The sequence below is a fragment of the Amia ocellicauda genome, chromosome 4 (genome assembly GCF_036373705.1).
Source record: "Amia ocellicauda isolate fAmiCal2 chromosome 4, fAmiCal2.hap1, whole genome shotgun sequence".
NCBI classification, from domain to species: domain Eukaryota; kingdom Metazoa; phylum Chordata; class Actinopteri; order Amiiformes; family Amiidae; genus Amia; species Amia ocellicauda.
The window spans coordinates 46,525,997-46,547,332 of record NC_089853.1 but is presented as its reverse complement, the minus strand read 5'-3'; the positions used below and the strand labels follow the sequence as shown (position 1 = coordinate 46,547,332).

Genomic DNA, 21,336 nt, shown 5'->3' with positions numbered 1-21,336 from the left:
CAAAAACCCTCTTTTTCACATGGTGCTTCTCGGCTGTGCTTAGTTTTACAAGATAAAGTGAAGGATGGGGAGGGGGGAGGGGGCATCTCTGAATATAGTAATCCCTCAAGATATGCAAATTCAAGTTACACAATTTTTGATTGCGATTTACAAATGGACCAAGCAGCAGAATCAATTTCGAAATGTAACATTCTCGTATGTACTTTTCTTCTCAATTTTCTTCTCTCTATTTTATTTATAATGGTTTCTCCATAGTTGCAGTCTCCTACTTGGAAACTGATGTGAAATGTATTTATCCCAGTTAACCCACTCTCCCTCTTCCCCCTCTGTGTGTTTGTGTGACTGTGTGTAGGCTCAGCCACTCCAGCAGCATGGCGTCCAAACAGGAAACCGACTCGGACATGCAGGACCTCGCCAACTCCAAGCCCTCGGACAAAACAGGCATTGGCAGCGCCAGCCAATCGGTGGACAGCTCTACGCAGCATTCCCAAGGCAACGGGGAGGGCGGGGCCACGAGGCAGTTGTCTAATCGCACAGCCACGCGGAGCAGCAGCTCCTCCTTCTCAGAGAGCCTGGACCCAGCCTTGGACCCGTCCTGCTTGCCTCCCCCTGATCCCTGGCTTGAGACGGTCAACAACAGTGCCCCCAGCGGCCCGGCCCAGCCCGGAGCCCCCGCCTGCCGTCGGGATGGCTATTGGTTCCTGAAGCTGCTGCAGGCAGAGACTGGACGCATGGAGGGCTGGTGTCTGCAGATGGAGCAGGAGACCAAAGACAACCAGCTCTCAGAGGAAGGTATGGCACAGTGTAGGAAAATAGCACCCCAAAAAATTTAGAATCTGAAAATGTCAGTGGTAAGTTGAATGTATGTATAGAGATGGTGTAAATTATCCTAAGGTTATCAATATTAAAATAATAGCCAAATTCAATGGGGCAAGAGAACATTGCAGTTGGCCTTCCATTTCAGGGGACATGGAATGGTGTCTCCATCTCTGCCACTCTCTCACCAGTGTCGTAGTGGTGAGCTGAATTGATTTGATTCCAAATTTGGCAGATCTATAGCAAGTAATAATTGTATTTGATAATTGGATATATATGACAGTTTCCGTACCTCAGACTTCTGAACGAGTCCACCAGATCCGGATGCATTTACCCCCGGAATTACACTACCCTAATCTCGGCCTAATTAAAGTGCCGATTGGAGCCTCTGCATCAGCCAGAAACTGTGGCAGTCACAAGAAACCCTTCAAGACAGACCAAAGGAGAGGCTGACTAACATGGCAGGCTCCCTGTATTGCAGTTCCAAAGCCAGCCCCTGTCCAGTCCAATAAGGTAGTAGTTAAGTGTAGGTTAGAGTCCACCACACTGCATTTATAGTGCGCATAACCGCTCATCTCTTGTTTCTATGGGCACTTTACCTCATGGGCAGAATTTAAGTATTTGCCCTAGTTTTCAGAAATGAGTGGAGTTTATCTTGTCAGAAGTTGGAAGAGATTCCCGTTCCAGACCAGAACATTTAAAATAAGTACTTTTAGGTGCTGAGCTGCAGCAGAGGTGTTTATCCAGGCATGGGTGTTCAATGCCTCTCGTTAAAATTGGCATTCTCATGTGCTCCCCGGTTACGAACCAAAACGTATTTTCTTCAATAAGACCTCTGTCTGCTTGTTTAGTGATTACAAAATGGACTAAGTTGCTGATCTATAAATTTGACCTATTTTATCTTCTAAAGGATGCTTTACTTTAGGGCTAAGTTGTCATTGTTTGGCTATAATCGACTTCTCATAGTTCATTAATAGGGTTTTTCCAGTGTGGGGAATTAGGTGGGTAAAACCTTACTACTTAAGAGCATAAACTGTGAGGACTTCCAAAATAAATCCCCCATGTAAGAAGACACTGTGAGCTCGATTAGCTACACTCAGGTCTCGAGGTTATACCTGATTATTCTTAGGGAAGGCAAATGAAGATGGTGACAAATCCCGAAGTGGATTTTCTCATTTGCGTTTGGTGTCTTTATCCAATTAACACAAAGAAAACACTGCTCTTGGCATTGGGAGTTGTAGGGGGCATTGTGAATTTGTGAACTACTGTGACACAGGGTGTCAGTATTAACTGTAATGTGTGTAGTCTGGGTGTCAAGGCTGTACAGCAAATCTACACACAGCACATGTGGGTCCTGAGCCCAGGGGATTTCACATAATCGTGGGTAATCCACCAAGCCGCCCAACCTGTCAATGGCACCATTGTCTCGAAAGAAATCCAAATCAGCCTCGATAATTAATTAGAAATTAGCATTTTACAGTGTTCCTGAATACACAATGCGGTGACCCCCAATTTAGGATTGGCTTTAGATTAGTTTTTCAAAATTGGAATAGAAACGCTGGACAAATGACCCCCTTTGGCCCTTCAGACCCATTTGTTCAAAAGGAGGACAAAAAAGAAAAGCCAGTATAAATGACAAAACAGATGAACTGTGTACAGAGTATGGTATTACATGATAAACCTAGTGGTGTTCATTCAAAACAATAGGGATTAGACCCTGTAGAATGGATTTCCTCCATTGTGTCTGACCGTTTCATCTCTTAATCCTATATGTAATAACGGTGGATGCTGTATTTGCGCTGTCGACCTTTATTTAATCTGTGCGCACCCTTTGGATAGAGATCTGCACTCACATGAGGAGGTGGTGGGCAGGGCTGCAGGGAGGCTCACCGGCTTCTATTTCCAGCCTGACCGTATGGCCCGCACTGCTGGAGGCAGAGAGTATGGATGTGTGTTTCCAGGAATGCCCCGACTATAAAACTGTTTAATCCATTGCAAGGAGAGGGAGAGGAGAGGGAGCGGGAGATGTTAATCGATCATGCCCAAGGTGACCTGGGATCAGTGTGGGAGCGGGATGTTCCTGATGGATCGATCCAGCCACAGCCCTGTCTCACAGCGCTCTCCTTTTCTCTGCAGTCCTGGGGAAGATCCGCAGCGCAGTGGGCAGTGCGCAGCTCCTCATGTCGCAGAAATTCCAGCAGTTCAGAGGGCTCTGTGAACAAAACTTGGTGAGTGATTACCCCCCACCCTCACCCCAACATATAACTAGCCTCTTTACTTGTTGACTGACTCCTATTTAGGCTCCTCTAGGGCAGGGGGCTCAAGTCATGGCCACTGTGTCTTCAGGCTTTTTTTCTGTTCAAGATCAACTACATGAATGAAATCCTTCTCCATAGGTTAGGATTTATGATGCAGGTTATTGTTATATGCATCTACTTGATCAAATGACTAGTTAAATTAATGGAAAGACATCAGATTATACATCAGTAGACATTGCAGGCCTCCATGAACTTGGATTGTTGGCGTCCTGCCAAAAGGACGTGCCACTGGACACAGTAGTGCAGATCCATTCTTGAAGTTCACACCTCGGTCCACCCAAGGCCTGCAGTTGATGGACACTGGGGGGCTCAGGGGACCTGCTGCTGGGGAAACAGTTACACTGGCTAAGCTGTTGCGGGGGCTGGGGGAGAGCTGGAACGTGAGGTTGGATGGCAGTGTTGCAGTCATAAGCATCGGAGACGTTGTTGTTGTTCAACAAACAGGGATGTTTTTTAAGCGGGGTGGAGTGCCATGCGGACTTCTCCTGACCTGGCAAGTGGAGAAGGAGGTGTTCAGCTGCTGTCCTGGCACTGCGCCCCTCTAACAGACAGCGTCCCAGCAGATGGCTCTCTGAGAAGAGTCTGCAATGAGTTGGGAGCTCATTTGGGGCTCAGTGGACTAATCCTCACAGTGGGGGCAAATAAGGAGGGAGAGATTATTGGGATTTTAGTGCCTGGGCCTCCCAACCACATTTTCTTTACCTGTTTCTCTGTCTCTTCTATTAATTCATAGCAATTCAATTACTATTGACTCCTCATTTCCTAGTCCCACTGAGCTAGTCCAATTTATTCAATACAAGTTACAGACAACTTGAAAATAATCGAATCTTGTTTAATGTCAGTTGTTTTCCAGCATGCATTTGAGTGTTGATCTCAGCCATGACCTCAAGTCGTGCATGTTTTCCCAAAGATCTCAGAATTTACCCAGAAGTCCACAGACCCACATTTACTTCAGTGTCTGAAAGAAGTGACTTTCTCACATTAAACGTCAATAAATGGGTTGTTGAAACATTTTTTTTTTTTTTTTTTTTTTCCAAAATTGCTTCAGTGTGTAAAATGCCCAAGATCCTGCAGCAAAGTAACCAAGCCGTTCTACTAATGTCAGTGCTCAGTAAATGTAGGGAATTCACAGATAACTTTAAGATAACCTGTCTGGAGAAACGAGATGCAGCGCATCGGCCGGGGTGAGGAATATCGCCATCCTCATCTGCAGGAACAAGGACTCCTGTAGCCTCCGCCATTCTTCACATACCTTTGAAGCCCCATTCCCCCGTCTGTAACTCCTACAGATCCTGGCGACTCCTGGCATTTCCATGGGAGTACAATAGTGCAGTCTCTCTCGTGATGTTTGTAACAATGGAATTAGCATATTAACGGCATCCTGCCGCCTTGGATGCGTTTCAAAGCAGCAGGTGATTTGCAAACGATTACAGTGCAGCAGTATCGGGCCTGGCTGAGTCAGGGAGAATAATTACACTCGAATAAGAGTGAGACAATGGCAGCAGGTCATTCGTGACCAAGGAGCAGTATTTTATTTTCTAATGCTTTCCTCTGTGTAGACCTGGCAAGTTGTACATTCAAATCTTGGGTACAAAGTCTAAACGTAGCCATTTTGTGTCTGCATCTGTCTCTCTCCAGGTGCTCATTTTAATCTCCACGGCAGCCCAGAGATAATAGTGTCGTTCTGAACTGGTGGTCTGCATTAATTCCTCCTTTGTGATACTCTTTTAATTTTCCATTAGGAGCTTTTCCTACCCGTCTGAGTTCAGTTTAGAGCTATCCTGTGCTGAGTGAGGTTGTACCATAGTGCCCTCTAGTGATTGCAGGGATACAAGACTGGATGGAGCATTTTGTGTCTATCAATATCTAGCTGTCCTGAAATGAATGCATGTTATGGAATTAAATTTCTTCTTTGGAACGAGTTTGATCCGATTTGTACATGCGTTAAAAATTACACTTACCAATTTAAAAATAAAAATAAAAATAAAAGGACAGGGCAAGATGTGGATTGACGTGTCTAACCACGAAGCAACGGACCAAATTAAAATACAGACCTTATATGGCAAACTATCGTGGAGGTGAATTACATTTGTTTTCAAAGATTTGCACTTTCAAATAAACAGTTTAATGTTGAATTGTGCATTCTGCTTTTGTGTCTTTTATGGTGAGGTATAGTGTTTTTTGTTTCGTTTTGTTTAATTTATTTCTCTCCACATCATTGTAGTGGAGAAGTTAAAGAAACAGTGGCATAGCTTGCGAGATGCACACCAGTGCAAGAAATGGGAAAGGTTGTGTACTTTGTATGGTTTTAATGAATCCAATGTGTAAAGTTCTTGAAATTTAAAAAATCAAAATCATCAGTGGAAAAAGCTCTGAAGTTTTCAGTTTCCTGTCTCTGCACAAATATAGCTTATGGTATCTGTTCAACATTCCACTCATTCCACACATTTCATTTCCTTGCTTTCTCTCCTTTCACTTTATATTTGTATTTATTATTATTATAATTGGTCTTAGTTGTTTGATTACCTGACTGACTGCTTTGCTTGGCCTAATCGCGCTCCCTCTCTCTTTCGCTCGTCAGAATGTCAATGCCAACCCGCAGCCCACCGCGCAGGACCTGGCGGGTTTCTGGGACCTGCTGCAGCTCTCCATCGAAGACATCAGCATGAAGTTTGACGAGCTCTACCACTTGAAGACCAACGACTGGCAGCTGGCCGACGCCACGGACAGGAAGGTACTGCCGCCCCCCGAGGCCCTGTGCCCAGGCCGGGGTAGGGAACCCGCCGTACTGTCTCTGCCGGCCCCCCGGGATGGGCAGCAACTCCCTGTCCTCATGCATGGCTGTCCCCGTCACCGCCAAAGAGTCTCCCTCCCCTTCCCCTCCCAGTCGACGCCCAGCAGAGCGTCTTGAGTGTGCGTGTCCCTTTTTGAAGCTGCTACCATGTGTACAAGCTATGCATGCGTGCTGGGGAGCAACACCTTGTCATTCTCCTTTGCTCCACAAGTGTCCATGGTTGAATGGAGAGTGAAGTGCTTTTAACCCTCTGTGTGGATGGGTGTGGATATGTTTGCATCTGCATGGAGGTGTATATCTCTCCATTGATCTGTGCGCGTGTGTTAGTGGTGGGTGATACCAACACTAATTTTAGTGTCCCGATACTAGATACTGCCACAATACTACCAGAAAAGATACTTTTTATTACTATCAACCCAATTACTACAAATTGAGTTCCTGATAGGACTCCAAAACAATTGTAGTGAAGTTTTTGAAGGCAGCGCTGCATTTGTGTTTCTTTGGTTTTACATGGCCATATACTTTAATGACTGAGATGCTGGAAAGCATTCTAAATTGTGTTTTGGGTAACATGTTAACATAACTTAATTCAATTACACTCATAGGGGCATTTCTACAATTTGTTTATTTTAGTTTTGGTGGATTTTAAAACTTTCCTTTGCATTCCAACTACCTAACTTTTAGGTACACTCAACCCAAATGCTAATTGTGCAGTACTTCTGTCCAGCAATATAGAGGATGATTTGCCAAAATTAACAAACAAATAAATAAAACCCCAAATAAATGGATAAAATAAATATATATAAATACATGCATAAAAAAGGAAATAAAACCAGAGCAGGAGACTTTTGGCAGGATTAACCACAGCCAAGAAAACCATTTTACGGCTTTGGATTGACCCCTCCCCTTCTATAATTGCTACTTGGCTTTTGGACTTAAACCCCATTCTGATGGAATACTCCACGGCCAGAATTAATAAAGCAACTATACAGGCTTGGAGTACGACTGCTACTGATCTGGCCACATTCATGATAAAATAACTGGGACTTCTTTCAAATTATCTGTACTCTTATCCTTTTTATTTTATTGCAGTATATAACTTTATGCTTCGACATTACTATTGTTATGTTTATTTCTATTTGTTTTTACTTTTATTAATATTCTTTTCAGATACAAGCTTTGGCAATGCTGTAAATCGTTTATCTCAGTATTGTGTTTTGTTTTTGTTGTGAAAAATAATTGATCACAAAAAATAAAACAATATATTTTTTGCTCAAATTATCCTCCATACTGCATTTGAGGACATGTTCTTGTGCGATGTGCTGCAGGGACAGTAGCTCAATTAATAAAGAGCTCAGAACTACAGAAACTACTGTACTAGTAGTTAGTGTTGTAATGTGTACAACTTGTCTTCGCTGCTGTTGCTGTTCTTTCAATACAACATGGTGGTGTGCCTCATGAAATTGTTATTCCCATGTGCCACTAGTAGTACAATATGTAATCTAAATAACAGAAAATAATTCACTAGTAGCATTATTTATCCCAATACAATCTATCGAATTAATGTTTTAGTTCTTATTTTTATTTAAATAAAGGAGAATGCTAAATAATTTTACCAACCCACCCTCCAGTCAGCCCGAATTTAAATTTACTGCCCACCACTAGTGTGTGTGTATGTGTGTGTATACGTATACAGGCAAAGAAAATCATTTGTGGCATGCTCTCCCTAGACTCCTTGATTCCTTCTGAATCCTGGTTTTGTCTGCAAATTTAAAAATTAAATTTGTAGCCTGTGGCTCCTTCAAAGCTCTCTTGGAGCCAATCAGTATGATTAATAACTAATGACTGGGAAGTTAAGAGCCTGCCTTTTAAGGAGCAAATTGCATAATAAAAATTAGGAAGGGTAGTGGCACTTGTGGCAGGCAACCTTCTTTGGCTTGAATGGGCTCATTTAAACTATAAAGCTTTCATCCTCCCATTTTTACTTTAGATTTCATGTTTTGTATGATGTGCATTTCTAACAGTCACATTTGTGGTTAACCTTTTCCCAGGAACACTTTCTCCATTTGTGTTTGTGTGACACACAGTTTGACATGCATTTGTCCATTTCCATCTTCTGTTTTTCAATATACCCAGTACAGACCACTCCAGAGTTTTGTTTTCTCCTCACTAGCAACCACGTTGTCTATGCTGTTTTTTTTCTAACAGTATTGTGGGGGGTTGGGGAGACATTTAACAGTCTGGACATTGGCAGTACTGTATTGTTTATAATTGCCAACACAATAAAGATTTATTAGAAGACTTAGAAATGGCGTTATACCATTCAGAGAGGGCTCTCTTTGTATTATATTGCACGTTAGGGAGAGAAGAATATTATGTGCTCATGCCTGACCCCTGCCAGTATTTTTCTTAAACTACACGCCAGTTTCACTTTCAGAATAAGTTGGCTTCAAAACCAACATGATCGATCTCACATTTGGAACTCTGCCAAGGGCATTGGAGACAGTTATTCAAACATGTCCTCAGAACAAAAACTGCACACTTACAAACCATAAGTTTTATAAAAATATATAATCCATACAGACTGCTCCAGAGAGTGCAAACCTGTATGACCAAACCAGGTTCTGATATTGTCTTCCTCTCTTGCTTTCTCTCCTTCTCCCTCCCTCTGTCTGCTGCTGCTCATGGTCAGGAGGAGAAGAAGCAGCCCCCCCCAGTGCCAAAGAAGCCCTCTAAGCCCAAGCCCGCCGCCGGCCGGGAGAAGGGTGACTCCTCCACAGACAAGCAGCGGCAGGAGGCCCGCAAGAGGCTGATGGCGGCCAAGCGGGCGGCTTCCGTGAGACAGAACTCGGCCACCGAGAGCGCCGACAGCATCGAGATCTACGTGCCCGAAGCCCAGACTCGTCTCTGAAGGGGGCGCGCTGATCTGAGCTTAGCAGGCGTCCTAAGGAACAGAGGGGTAGGCTGGTCCTTGTGGCAGCAGAGAGGAAAGGAAACTACGACAATGAAATCAAAACGATCGACTATGGGGCGGATGGGTGGGGGGTGCACAAAACAAGAAAAGAAACACTCCGTTGACGCGGCTGCCATGAAAAACCTCAACTGACTTTGTTATTATTATTATTATTATTATTATTATTATCTCTTAAACTATATCGAACTCTTAATGTTATAATATCTTGGATAAGAGATCATCTATCGCTTGGACTGAAGCATCAGTGCTTCCCAGCCCCCTCCTCCTCCTCCTCAGTCTCTTTGCACGCCACTCCATTCACCCTTAGCCTTCACACACACACACGCACGCACGCGTACACACACAGTTCATTACTCTTCATCAATCTTTGTCTTCCTGTTACTTTTGTTCTTTTTTGGCCGCCAGGCTGTGTGTGTGCCCTTTGCCCGCCTTCAGATCAGGATCAGGTAGTTAGTTCAACTTCGGGAGAGGGAGTGGGGGGCAAGGGAAGGCATTGGTACTTGTCAAACGATATTTAAATAAAGAAATCAAAATTAAGACCAGCAGTTGTGGCAGAAGCACCACAGCGAATGATGGGCGGTCTCCTCCCTTTCGCAGTTTCAGTCAGTCACCCCAATTTTAGTTTTTCTCTACACCTCTTATCTGTGCTGTTTCCAGGCAGGCACTCCTGGTGTCTTCCCTGTGTTCGGCTTGTTTTTGTCGCTTTTCATTCCCACTGGGCAAACTGCTTCTTACCCCCTTTCATTGGTCACTAGCATGGGTGTGGCTGGTTTCCGAAGGGCCTTGAACGTCTTAAAGGGGCGTGCGATACTGTATTTAATTTTTTTTTTTTTTTTTTGTGAACCACACTGATGCACATTTCTACAGGCAGTGTCTAAGACGACCACACTTGAATCACGTGGTCACTGTGGGCCTATTCTTAATGTGCACGAATGTACCGGCAGTTTCTGCAGTAAGGGTTTCCACGGTTTCTGTTCATCGGTCTCTGCTTGTTTGTTGAAGGTAGTACCCCTTTTTCTTCCCTCCAGTTCATTAAAATGTCTCATCGCAAAGCTGATGGGCCCACCCATCTCTTGTTATAAAATGCATATATATCGAGACACTGCTGGTGTGTTGGGTTGGTCGTAAGCAAAGACGGGCCACCTGAACGCCGAGTCTGCTGCTCAGTTCTCAGAACCGATCATTAAGACGGAAGTTATCTGGAATAGCTCGTCATTGTCAGTATTGTCTTAACATAACGGCAGCTTTGACCGCAATCCTGAGTGTGAGCTGGTAACACGCACTCAACAAGTGTTACCAATTCGCAGTCCTTCCCCCTGCCCCAGATCGTCTGCTCCTGAACCAGAGGCCCACAACTGTAGACCTGTAACGGCTCTATAACGTCTTAATAAGCTGGGTGAAGAAAACCGTGACCAGATGTTAAACGGAACAATCACTGCGTAGCAACTTCAAATCCCAGTCGCTGCTTTGATGAACATCATCGATGTTCATATTGTGATGTAGCCACCACGCACCATGCATGCAGACTTGGCTGTCGGGGTTGGGAGCATGCTGTTGTAAGTAGGTTTTAAACATCGCTGTCTTTGTGGCAAATCAGTGCACCGGCAGGACTCTAGTTCAGTAGATTGTGAAGTCACATTGAGGATTATCCATGTCTGGCTGCCCCATAAGTGCACTGAGCCTCCGTTATCTGTTCAAACAACAGGGAGGTCAGATCCGTGCCGTCGCTGGATTTCTGTGGTAAGCCCTGCCGCGTCGCCTCTCGATGCCAGGCTGTGCTTGGTTGTGTAACGTTTTTTGTTTGTTTGTTTCAGTCTTTGTCCCCCCATCATTACTTTTTAATATTGTCACATGACTTAAGCACCCTTCAATGACAATGAAGGCATTTCCTGTAATGAAATTGCAAAAAATGAAGTTGGCGGTTGGCCGTCATAGGAATCCACTGTGTGATGTTCTGGCACATTCTAGAAATCTTTCCTTCAACTTTAGCTGCTCCCCCACAGTCAGCTATTTCCTTAACATGCAACTGAACAATTACAAGGTCAGTGCATGTTGTCTTATGCTGTGCCTGAATATAAGCCCTTGTACTGCTTTGTGGTTCCAGCTAAGGATAATCCTTCTCAAAAACACTCCATTTTGGTTTTTGTGTGTCTGAAGCTTGTTTGTGTGTTTCTGTGTACATCCACACATTGCTGCAGTGTAGGGCTGGAGAATGGGAATTGACCACTAGTCTGGCTGGAGGGCTCCCCCTGCTGGCTGGTTGTCAGCACTGCACTTGTTTCTCACTGCACTGGGTTGAGTGGCCAGCAAGCTGTACAGGGTAGTTATAGAACAGAAAGGTGACCGTTTGGACATCTGGGGGCATTTTTTAATTGCACACACTCTTAGGAGGAGAAGTCTATCAAAAATAAATAAAATAAAATAAAAACGCAGTTTCAGTTGCACACGAAACCAGACAACTTTCATATTTACCTTTCATTGTCAGAAAATCATTAAAATTCCCTTATTTTACACATCGTTGTCATTTTTTTTTTTTTTTTTTATAACTACAATGAATATTTAAAAGAATGTGTTTTTGTTTTGTGATGCTTTTCATTTATGGTCTCAAGTGTTGCATGACAAACCCTGCTTCTGAAGTACAGAAAGTTGTCGGAAAAAAATACAAATTCTGCAGAAGGCAATTGTGCTTCGCTATCTTGCGTCTGGAATTGCTCTTTCTTTTGAAGGGGAAACATGAATGAGTTGCAATACAATAGTGTTGTGGCATCCTGAGGAGTCGGCCTAATTCCTCTTAATCCAGTTACCTGCTATCTTGACTGGCACAATGAAATAATTTGCAAGTAGTTTATAAGCAGCCAGCTGGGGACCAAGTTATAGGCTTGGGGGGGAATGGTCTGGTGAGAACATTTTGTCTGGTATTATAATTTTTAGAAATTTAATTATTTTGGGCTGTTCTGCATCTCAAGAGCATGGTTTCAGTGAAGCATTCGACATGGTTTATATTGATTCTCAATCGCTATGAAGTAGAAAACTAATCCAAGAGTGATTTACGCCTGAAAATGAAGAATAATTATAGAAAAAATGGGAGAAATAAAAAAAAAGACCCTTCTCATTGATTGATTTATATATTTACAACTTAGCTTTCAAATGACACATCTCTAGTTTCTTGTTTTTATTATCCCTGACCCTCCTGGTATCTATGTGACATTAGTCTGAACGAGGATGGGGGGGAAGCTTCCTATTAGTTTACAGGCTCAGAATGTTACTACCTCAGCTGCATCGGGACATCGAATGCAGTTTATGAAATTGTTAATGCTCTTAAAGGCTCGCATTGCATTGAAAGTGAAGCTGTCTTGGTGCAAATGCATTCGCCTCCATCTAAATTACAGCCAAGCTACCATTGCACCTGAAGGTTTTGTGTTCTCTGGGCCAGTTTCCTCAGCGCCATCTCCAAGTGACATACATCAAGTTTTGATCCCCAGCTGGAATATAGAAATCAATCTGGCGCAATAATCTGTATTAGATGGTGCTGCCTTTGTTCCAACCAGATACTGTGAAATAATATACACTGTATTGGACACATAATGGTATCTAGTCACCAATCTGATTTTGTTATCAGACCAACTACTACTGCTGTTTTTATATTGGACAAAAAGTTTTCCAGGGAAGGCTGAACAGCGAGAGAGGTGCGTAATTACAAAACCCATTTTGGGTTCATTTGAAATCTCAATGAAGGTGCTAAAAAAAATAAAAAACATACCACAAAAAAAACCCACTTAAAACAAAACATAGATGCGGTTTTAAAAAGCCAGATTTGTAGACGTGCACAGTTCTACACAAGCTATGCAAACATTTGTCTTGAGTTTGTGGGAGGTGCAATAAATGCCACTTGATTTTGACCTTCTGTAATGTGTAGGTCCACAAAGGTGGGGGTTCTGCTGGGTGGTAATTACGAGGTTGTGAGGGAATAAAAAGTCCCGGTTTTAATGTGGTTGGTACAAAGGCTCAGTCTAAACTCCACTTGATGTCTTTCACACGCTGCCCACAAGAGGAAACCACACATTGCAGCGGGTATGAAACCTCAGGACATGTTATACAATTGCATGAAATGCAGTTCTAAAGCAAACCAATTTCAGTCTTACATATGGTGCATCTGCCCAGTGGTGGTGCACGTCTGTTATTGCCGCTTTTTCAGTCCAGATCGCGGTGCACAATCTGCCTTTACAATGATATGTACAGCTTTAAGATCCCACTCAGTTTGTTCTGAGGACAAAACTTATTATACATTTTTCTGTTTTATTTATTTATTTTTGTGCTCCTGCTAAGAAAAGATGCATTGGAACAATCGCTTTTCATTTGGCCGGCCGGCCTGCCTGCGAATGGGAATGAAAAGGGGAAAGGAGTCGCTGAAGCCAGGCTCTTGCCAAGTTCTGTGAAACCAAATGAGATGTGGGGGCGTTTCCCCTGGACACTGAGGAGGAGCAGGGTGGACTTTGCAAGCTGGTCTCCTGGTGTTGGCCTGAAAGCTTAAGGAGCAGCAAAATCAGGGCTGTGGCTTTCCCGGCTTCCTCTGCTCTGGTGGACACTGACATGAGGAAGGTATCCGTATAACCACAGGGCTTCAGTTTAGCCTGGTTTCTTGTTTGGTGTTAAAGTGGCCCATTCCTTGGGGTTTGCTGGAATCTCTAAGCAGTGGCCGATGCAGCCGATAATTGTGTCAATGAAAGAGGCGTTGGTTGGAATGAAAACAGAAGGCCCTGTAGGTCCCCTGGACAAGTTTGATAGAGACCTGCTTATACGGTAGTTGGGAGGACTTATTTAGCAGCACCACAATCGCCACCCGGGACTCATCAGCCTGGGTCCAGAGCATTGGACTGACCAAACTCGCATTGCCTTGAATTGCAAGGTCTAAAACCCAGGGATAGTTCCATTAAACCCACCTCTGCCTTTCACCCTTCCCCCTCTTCCGCCCTCAGCCTGTAGTCTTGAATGTGCTTCTCAGAGTGTTTGCATCCTGCTGTCTGAAAACACAGCCCCTTTGCCTTTTCTTTCCTGTTCAAAGGCTGTAAATGTCACACACTGACACCAGCTCCTGCCTGCTCTCTCCTATTTATCATAACCACCAGAGGTCTAGACCAAATGTAGCCCAAAACAAGTGGCAAGTTGGCCTTCGCTCCAAATTGGCAGGTACCATAAATCCTAACTTCCACTTGCTTATCTGCACATCCATTATGGTTTTCCTTTCCTCTCAGTCCTATAGGACACAACATGCTGGTAATGAAGCGGCACAATCTTATCGAAAAGTTGTCAAGATGAGAGAATACTTTTTTTTTTTTAGTTGACAGTCCTTTAACAATTAAACTTGGCCCTGTTCTGCCCCCAGCCCACTCAGGAGAGAGCAGGTTGCTGTTTCGGTGTTGAGTAGTTTCAGTATACAAGTTTCTCCACTTATTTCTCACTGTTACTGACCAGGCCCGTCTGCTGCTTTTCTTATAATTTGTTCATATCCTGTTTGAAGTCATGTCAGACTGTTTTCTCAAATACTTGTTTTGTTTGTTTTGTGGGTCACATTTATAACCTCACTGTACATTTGAAAAGTGAAGTGTTAATGCCAATGGTCATATTTTCAAATACTGTTTGTGAATCCAAACATTTCTGATCTTCTAAGGTTTAAGATTAAAAGTTTAATGATTTAATTAAATAATAATAATAATAATAATAACCTAATCGGTGAAATACAGGACAATATAGGCAGCTGGGAGGCCATTTATTAGTTGAACCCTGGAATAAAAATGATAGAGGTTAATAAGTTTTGTTAGGCCAATTTATTAGCTGACATCTCTGTGCTCAGGATAACATTGACTATATATTTAAAAATGACGGATTGCAGAAAAAATAGAAGGACCAAATTCATAGTGGAACAGTTCCCTCCTGAAGCTTCTTGATTTCCCCCTTTTGCGAAATGTTTCAGTTTGCATACCCTTTCTGTCATTATACATTCTTATCCTCCAATTTTATATACTGTATATCTTCTCGTTTGTTGTAGATGTCATTCAAAGGCTGTTAATGTGACACAGAAAAAATGCTGATTATATTCTGAGAATGAAGAGTGTGACAGCATAAAGTGTATTCCTTAAATTAGACCAGTGTGATTTTAAATCCAAGTAATGGCATGATAATAGGATCTTAGCTCAGCAGTTTTATCGAATTAGACATTTTCACTCCATTTTTAAGATTGCTGTGTGTTTGCTGCCAGTGTACGTCAATTGCGTTCACTGCTAACGAATTCCAAGCATTCCATTTTTGCAAAAGAGAAGTTTGTCCTTGTTTGTTTTTATGACACTTTTTGTATGTTTATTTATTCTCTATATGTGGGAGAATACATGCATAGCAGTGGTTCTTTTTTGGGGGAAAAACTGATCTTGCACATTATAAGAAAGCTTCTTTCTTAAACATGAATAAAGCAATATGTCATTATAATGACTTCCATTATCAGGACTTAAGGGTAAAATACGACACTGAAGAGAGAGGGAGGCGGGGGTTTAGGATTTGATTTATCTTATGATGTTTTTATTAGTACAAGTAGGAAATCCTTTAAGAAAATTTACTCTTCAGTGCACTTTGTTGTAATATAATTAAAGCAGTATTTATTCAGTGGGGTAAATCAGCTCAGTATTAAGGCCCCTGTGCTCAACCCTCCCCTATTATGCTTTCTACTGTATCCTGTTTCGTTTCACTAGGGTACGCATCAGAGGATGTTGGCAAAGTCTTGTGGTCAGTTGAGGAACACCACACCAAAGTCAAAGGGCACACCACAGTGGACTAGGCAGGGTGAACCGAGAACAGGGTTGAAAAGAAATCGAACCCCGAGTTGCCTAATTCCAAATCTCTACGGCAGAAACATTTGCCAACTCCGGGCCTTGGGAGCTGCAGGGTCTTCTGCTTTGTCATTTACCTAAGCTTGTAGTTACTTAATTGTATCAATTATTTACTTCAGAGGGAGGGTGTTACAAAGGCACATACGAAGCTTCCAGGACCGTGGCTTTACAGGAGCAGGCCGGCCATCACTGCTGGAGACTTTGCCAACTGAGCAGAGCAGAGCAGGCGGCTGCAGTCCTGGTCCTAGAGAGCCATGGTGTCTTGTAATTTGTGTACTAGCAGAAGTCTGAATGACTCAACAGGGCGATCATTTGCTTGATTGGAGCACATTAACATGTTTTCCATGTTTTTACCTGTCAATTGTATACATCTACATATACGCCGTGCAAGACTGTGGCTCTTGGGGCCCTGAACCAGGAGACTGCTTTCTTGCATCATATTTCTTTGGGTTTTCCCAAAGGGAACGGGGAACGTCATTCAGCACCACTGACTCAGTCTCCTTCACAGGCTTTGGACTCCACCTGCACGCTTTTTCCAGGCTGGCCCCTGGTTCTCAATCAACACGTGGCAGATTCCTAGCTGTCCTATTTCACAAGACTGCAGATGCAAAAAAACAAACTAAAAACAACACTCTACCCGACAAGGTTAGACTCTCGCTCTTATCGCCACTCCTGGGACCTACAGCAAACGTTGGTCTTTATGAGTAATCAAGGGCTATAGCTGATGTTAACATCTTAAGATCGAGGAGTAACACACAAGCGCATACAATGGCTTTTCTTCTTCTTGGGCTCTAAGAAGACAGCAGTGGAAACGTATAAGGAACCGGCTTCCTTTCTGGTTTTCAACAGCTTTATTTTCTTTTCTTTTTTATTTATGACGGGAGAGTTTGAAGTTGGGAATGGGCTGCCACTGCTGGGAAAGACTTTGGCAAGCCTGGATAGCCAGAGAAAGTCAAGAGACGTGTCGGGGGGGCTAGCTGGGAGAAGACCGATCGGGGAGGTTTCCTGGAATCTCGAATGCTTGATCACCAGGCACTGGCTAGACCACGATTCTCAGAATGCCCTGCTTCATCGTTCCCCCAATGTACTACTGGATTTCTTCTTGTGCTCACCACTGGGGCAGCCCCCTGCCTGCCTCTCCCCTCTCGCTCCCTCTTTTCCTCCACTCTCCTTCTCTCTGCTGGGTTTTATGTTTTGTGTTTGTTTGGGGGGGGTTTGACCAATGATGCGCAGTGAGTAAACTGACACTCTTAATGCAAAAGAGATAAATGGCAAAAAACAAAACAAAACAAAAAAGCTATTATTAATCATTATTTTACAAGACAAGCACATATTTTACTGACTTAAGGTTTATTCAATATCTCTAATGCTATCCTAGTTAGACTGTGTATGTCAGTTTCTTTTGGTATAAAAAAAAATCTCCAAAAAAATAAATAAAAAAAATAGGTGAGCAGATGTTTTCAGCTCAATCAATCAATTTTTATTTGTATAGCACCCTTCGCAGGGTAGCCACAGAGCGCTTTACAGACTGGTAAACATACAACAAACATACAGCAAAATAAAATACATAAATAATAGAATAAATGAAAAATAAATATAGACCATTATTTTAGATCACTTAAACTTTTAATGTAAATTAAAATTTAAATAAATAAACCATTTGACACGGAGGAAAGAAAAACAAAAAACTCCTATGAATGGCATATAGGAGAAAATAAATCTGAGGGTCCTAATGGTCTAGTGGTTGCCTCCCCTCCAGGCAGTATAGTTGTTACAGCAGCAAGCAGATCAGATAGTTCTTAGTCGCTGCTGCTGGCTGTGGTCTTCCCTCTGGTGGGGGCCTCTCGCCGGCCCTCAGGAGTGGGGGGTTGGACCATCAACAGCCGTTGGGTGGCGATGACTCGTCAGACCTTGGGGTGTGGGTGCCTCGTTAGCCCTCCTTAGTGGGGTGCTAATGTAGCTAATGCAGATGTAGCTAAACAAAAAATAGACATCATTTGGCTGTTGTAGCCCAGTCCAGTGAAGCATGTGGATTCTAAAGACTTTTTCTTCTTTCTTTTTCTTACTGTGTCTGTCTTGAGGGTTGAGGAATGGTTTTTAAGGGGGTGGGTGGGTGGGGGGTTGTGTAGAGGATGACACCACCCAGCACTTTGGACAGTATTTAAATACAGATGCATCTATTTGTGCATATTTGGGCTTCACAATATCTACCTACCTGCCGAGTATTAATATACAAACACTTTAAAACGATGTGTCCCTGGCAGGCTTGTCTCAACTAGACCTGCTTACTATGCTGACACTTCCTTGCCTTGTGGTTTATCATTCTGTGTAGCTGAACATTGCAGCCTATAATTAAAATCCATCTGATATTCTGTTTTAATATCACAGAGGTTTCAGTAAGGTACAATTTTACCATTGTATTATTTCATCAATAATAATAAATATATAATGGTAATATGTTTTTTGGTGTGGCAAATGCAGCCTCTATGTCAGTGTTTTCCAAACTTTTCACATCACATCAACTAAACATTTAATTTTGTGGTTCTCACTCATTATTTGAAAAATCAGCTTCTACTGGTGTACAGAGTTGTGCATTTCTGGTAGGAATGATTTACGTAATACAATTTTTCTTGTGGCACATCCGAAATGTGATTGTTTGACAAGGGTATGTTTAAATTAGGAGCAGATAACCAGCTGATGTAATACAATGGTCTACACTTTCAACACTGCAATACACAGTGACGGTTCACAAAGTTTCTGAATATAATTTAGGTGTTTTAAATAAGGTCTGTTTAACTTTCATATATGCATTAACTGAAGATTTGGATGTTTAATGGAAAATCCTAAATCTTAACATTTTACAAAGCTAAACTGGAAAGTAGAAATGGTCTACTGATTACATTTAAGGTTGTTTAGAGAACAAATGTACATTTCAGGTTGTTTAGGGAGCAAATAGTTTTAACAATGTAGCACCATTTTGCACATAAAATGTAATTAAGTGATCAAATTAGGGTTAGAGTGCTCGGTAAACTTGGGGCTTTCTTAAACTTAGGGTTGCTTTTCTACTGACTTAATTGAATCGGGTGGATAGGTTTCATGCTTTTGTTTGGCCTTTAATGGGGCATTACTGTAACCTATTGTATTACTGATGTAAAACAATGAGCTATAGTGAAAAGTGTCTCTTTCTGCACCAGTGCAGTATCACCGTGCAGCATAAGGTTTCTAAATGTCATTGAGGTATTAAGCTAATTGTCATGTCTGTATGAAGTGAAGATTTGTATGTTTAAGAAAAATATTAGGTCAGTTATTTTGTATCCCTGTAGAAAGTGAAGATTTCAGTGTTTAAGGCAGGTAGGTAACTTATTGATGTAATACAATAAGAAATGCTTACTTAACTTAGGTATCAGTTATTTATTTTATTTTAGTTATTTTTTTTCATTTGTGACTTTTTACAAATTCTGTGGGTACAGCAATGTCCCACAGTACCCTGTTTGGGAAATACTGTTTTACATAAAGCACTTCCCTAGCACTCTCTCTTGACTTGTATTTTATTATATGTGATCTCTACACACCTCCTGTGTATTTCTCTGATTTATTTTCTCTGATTGATCAGTGTCACAATTGAGACCAGTCTAAATCTTAAAGGTCTCAGAAATACGGCAGTTCCAAATGTTTCTGCTATCGAACTCCCCCAACCAGGAGGAAGGTGAATCAAAAACATTTATAATAATAATAATAATAATAATAATTACATATTTCAACAAGCAACAAAGAGACTAGGAACTGAATGATGCATCAGTAGGGCTGAGGACAGAGTCCAAGAAGGCTAAGCTATCTGTTCAGAGTCAGTGGCAACATCTGGAACCTCTGGGCAGCCAGGCATTTTCTTTAACCAGTCAGCCAGCTTCTCTCTCACTTTCTATGATGAGAACAGATCCTACTTCAATAATGATATGGTGTTAAAGAGGAGGCACTAAATAAGCTATCCACCACTTATGAAGAAAACATACTTATGTGCATTTTAAAAGGCATGGGGCAAGAGGATCAGGGTTAAGCTAAAGCAGTGGTTCTCAGTCCTGGTCCTGAGGAACCCTTAATTGAACTAATCATTTCCTAAATCAGAGCCTTTTAATCATTTTTAACAGTGGGGTTTTTAAGTTAAGTATAAAATTGTATAAGGAGATTATCATCTTATTAAGGAACCACCTTTTTATCAGTTGCACAATTTAAATATTCAAATGTAATCACATTACTTCTATTGAGAGCTCAGTTGGAACACAAACCAGCAGGGTAGGACCAGGACAAGAACTGAGAACCACTGAACTAGAGGATCACTTGCTTCCTCCCTGCTTGTTTTCTGGAAGCTGTGCAGGGACAGTGGTGTTTAATTGTATGTCCATGTGTCCCTCACTGCTATCCAAACCGTCCTGTTCTACACTGCATTTCCTTGATTGTCTGGAAAATAAAGCAAACTGTCTAGGGACCCTTAATGCATGCTGAAGAACATCACATTTGGCTTTTAATTTCAAGCATGGTGTTTCCTACACTGTATCCTCAGGCTGTCGCGTCTCGGCCACTAAATCGTCCCCTCGTTCTGCAAAGCAGCATGCTGTTCTGCCGAGACGTCACTGTCCAAATTTGCTGCATTTCTCTCTGGGTTGTTTGAGGACAGCAGACGATAAATTGCCCCCCAGTCAACACTGCTTTAAACAAATCCAGCTTTGCTTTGGGCATGGATGACTTGATTAGACATGTATTTTAGCCAGTAATCCTCATTGGAAATGCTCCTGTAGTTTCAAAGCAGACTGTGTTGTGTACTCATTGCAGGTAATCTATTGAAAGAGGCTTTGTTTTTTTGGGGGGTTATAGATGTTTGGCATGAGGGTCCAGATATGTTTATAATAACAATGATTATAATCATAAATCTGCAAATCTGGAAAGTGTGAAGGCTACTCTATATAAAGATCATAATCCCTTTCTGAAGTTAAAATTCTATCAATTTCATTTTTGCTGTTATCTATGGAAATAAAACTCTGAGAATGTCAGTGTTTTCCACTGCAATAGTGAAGTAGGATTCGATGCCATTCTTTGAAAGTGAAAGGCACTAGGCAACCTATCACTCTCCTTCTGTGAAGACAACGCTGAGGGTCTTTACAGCCGATCCTAAAACCACACCATTCAGAGGACAATCCCTGGCTAGATTTTTGTTGCACCCCCACCCACCTCACTCAGAGTGCTGTTTCACATAACAATACAGGCTTGATCACACAAATCAAGCACCGTTGCTTAAAGCTCCCCTAGGTCTAGTGTGAAACCACCCTTTTGCTGTATCTGCAGTCGTTCCACCCAGGACAGGGGGTATTCATATAATGGGGGTAAAGGAGAATACTGTGCCTTCGCTGAACTTCACAGCTTTAAGCAAATTCTAAGAAATGAAAGGCTTTTACCGTTTAAAGCAGGGTGTTTAAAGGCAATGTTAAAGGAATCCACTCATATTTGAAGAAATCAACATGCATACTTTGAAAATCCTAAATTAGACTACCAAGCCATGTATTT

At 42.2% G+C, this 21,336-nt stretch overlaps 1 protein-coding gene across 1 annotated transcript in view; it reads left to right on the top strand.

Annotated features, from left to right (window-relative positions):
- dlgap4b (discs, large (Drosophila) homolog-associated protein 4b) overlaps positions 1 to 11,415 on the top strand; it is a 49,506-nt gene extending 38,091 nt beyond the window's left edge. Inside the window, exons 8-11 of the mRNA XM_066702606.1 lie at positions 353 to 792; positions 2,953 to 3,044; positions 5,716 to 5,868; positions 8,621 to 11,415. Of these exons, the coding sequence (XP_066558703.1) occupies positions 353 to 792; positions 2,953 to 3,044; positions 5,716 to 5,868; positions 8,621 to 8,839 (904 nt within the window). The 3' untranslated portion in view covers positions 8,840 to 11,415. The remainder of the gene's footprint in view (positions 1 to 352; positions 793 to 2,952; positions 3,045 to 5,715; positions 5,869 to 8,620) is intronic.
- The last annotated feature ends 9,921 nt before the right edge of the window (positions 11,416 to 21,336 follow it).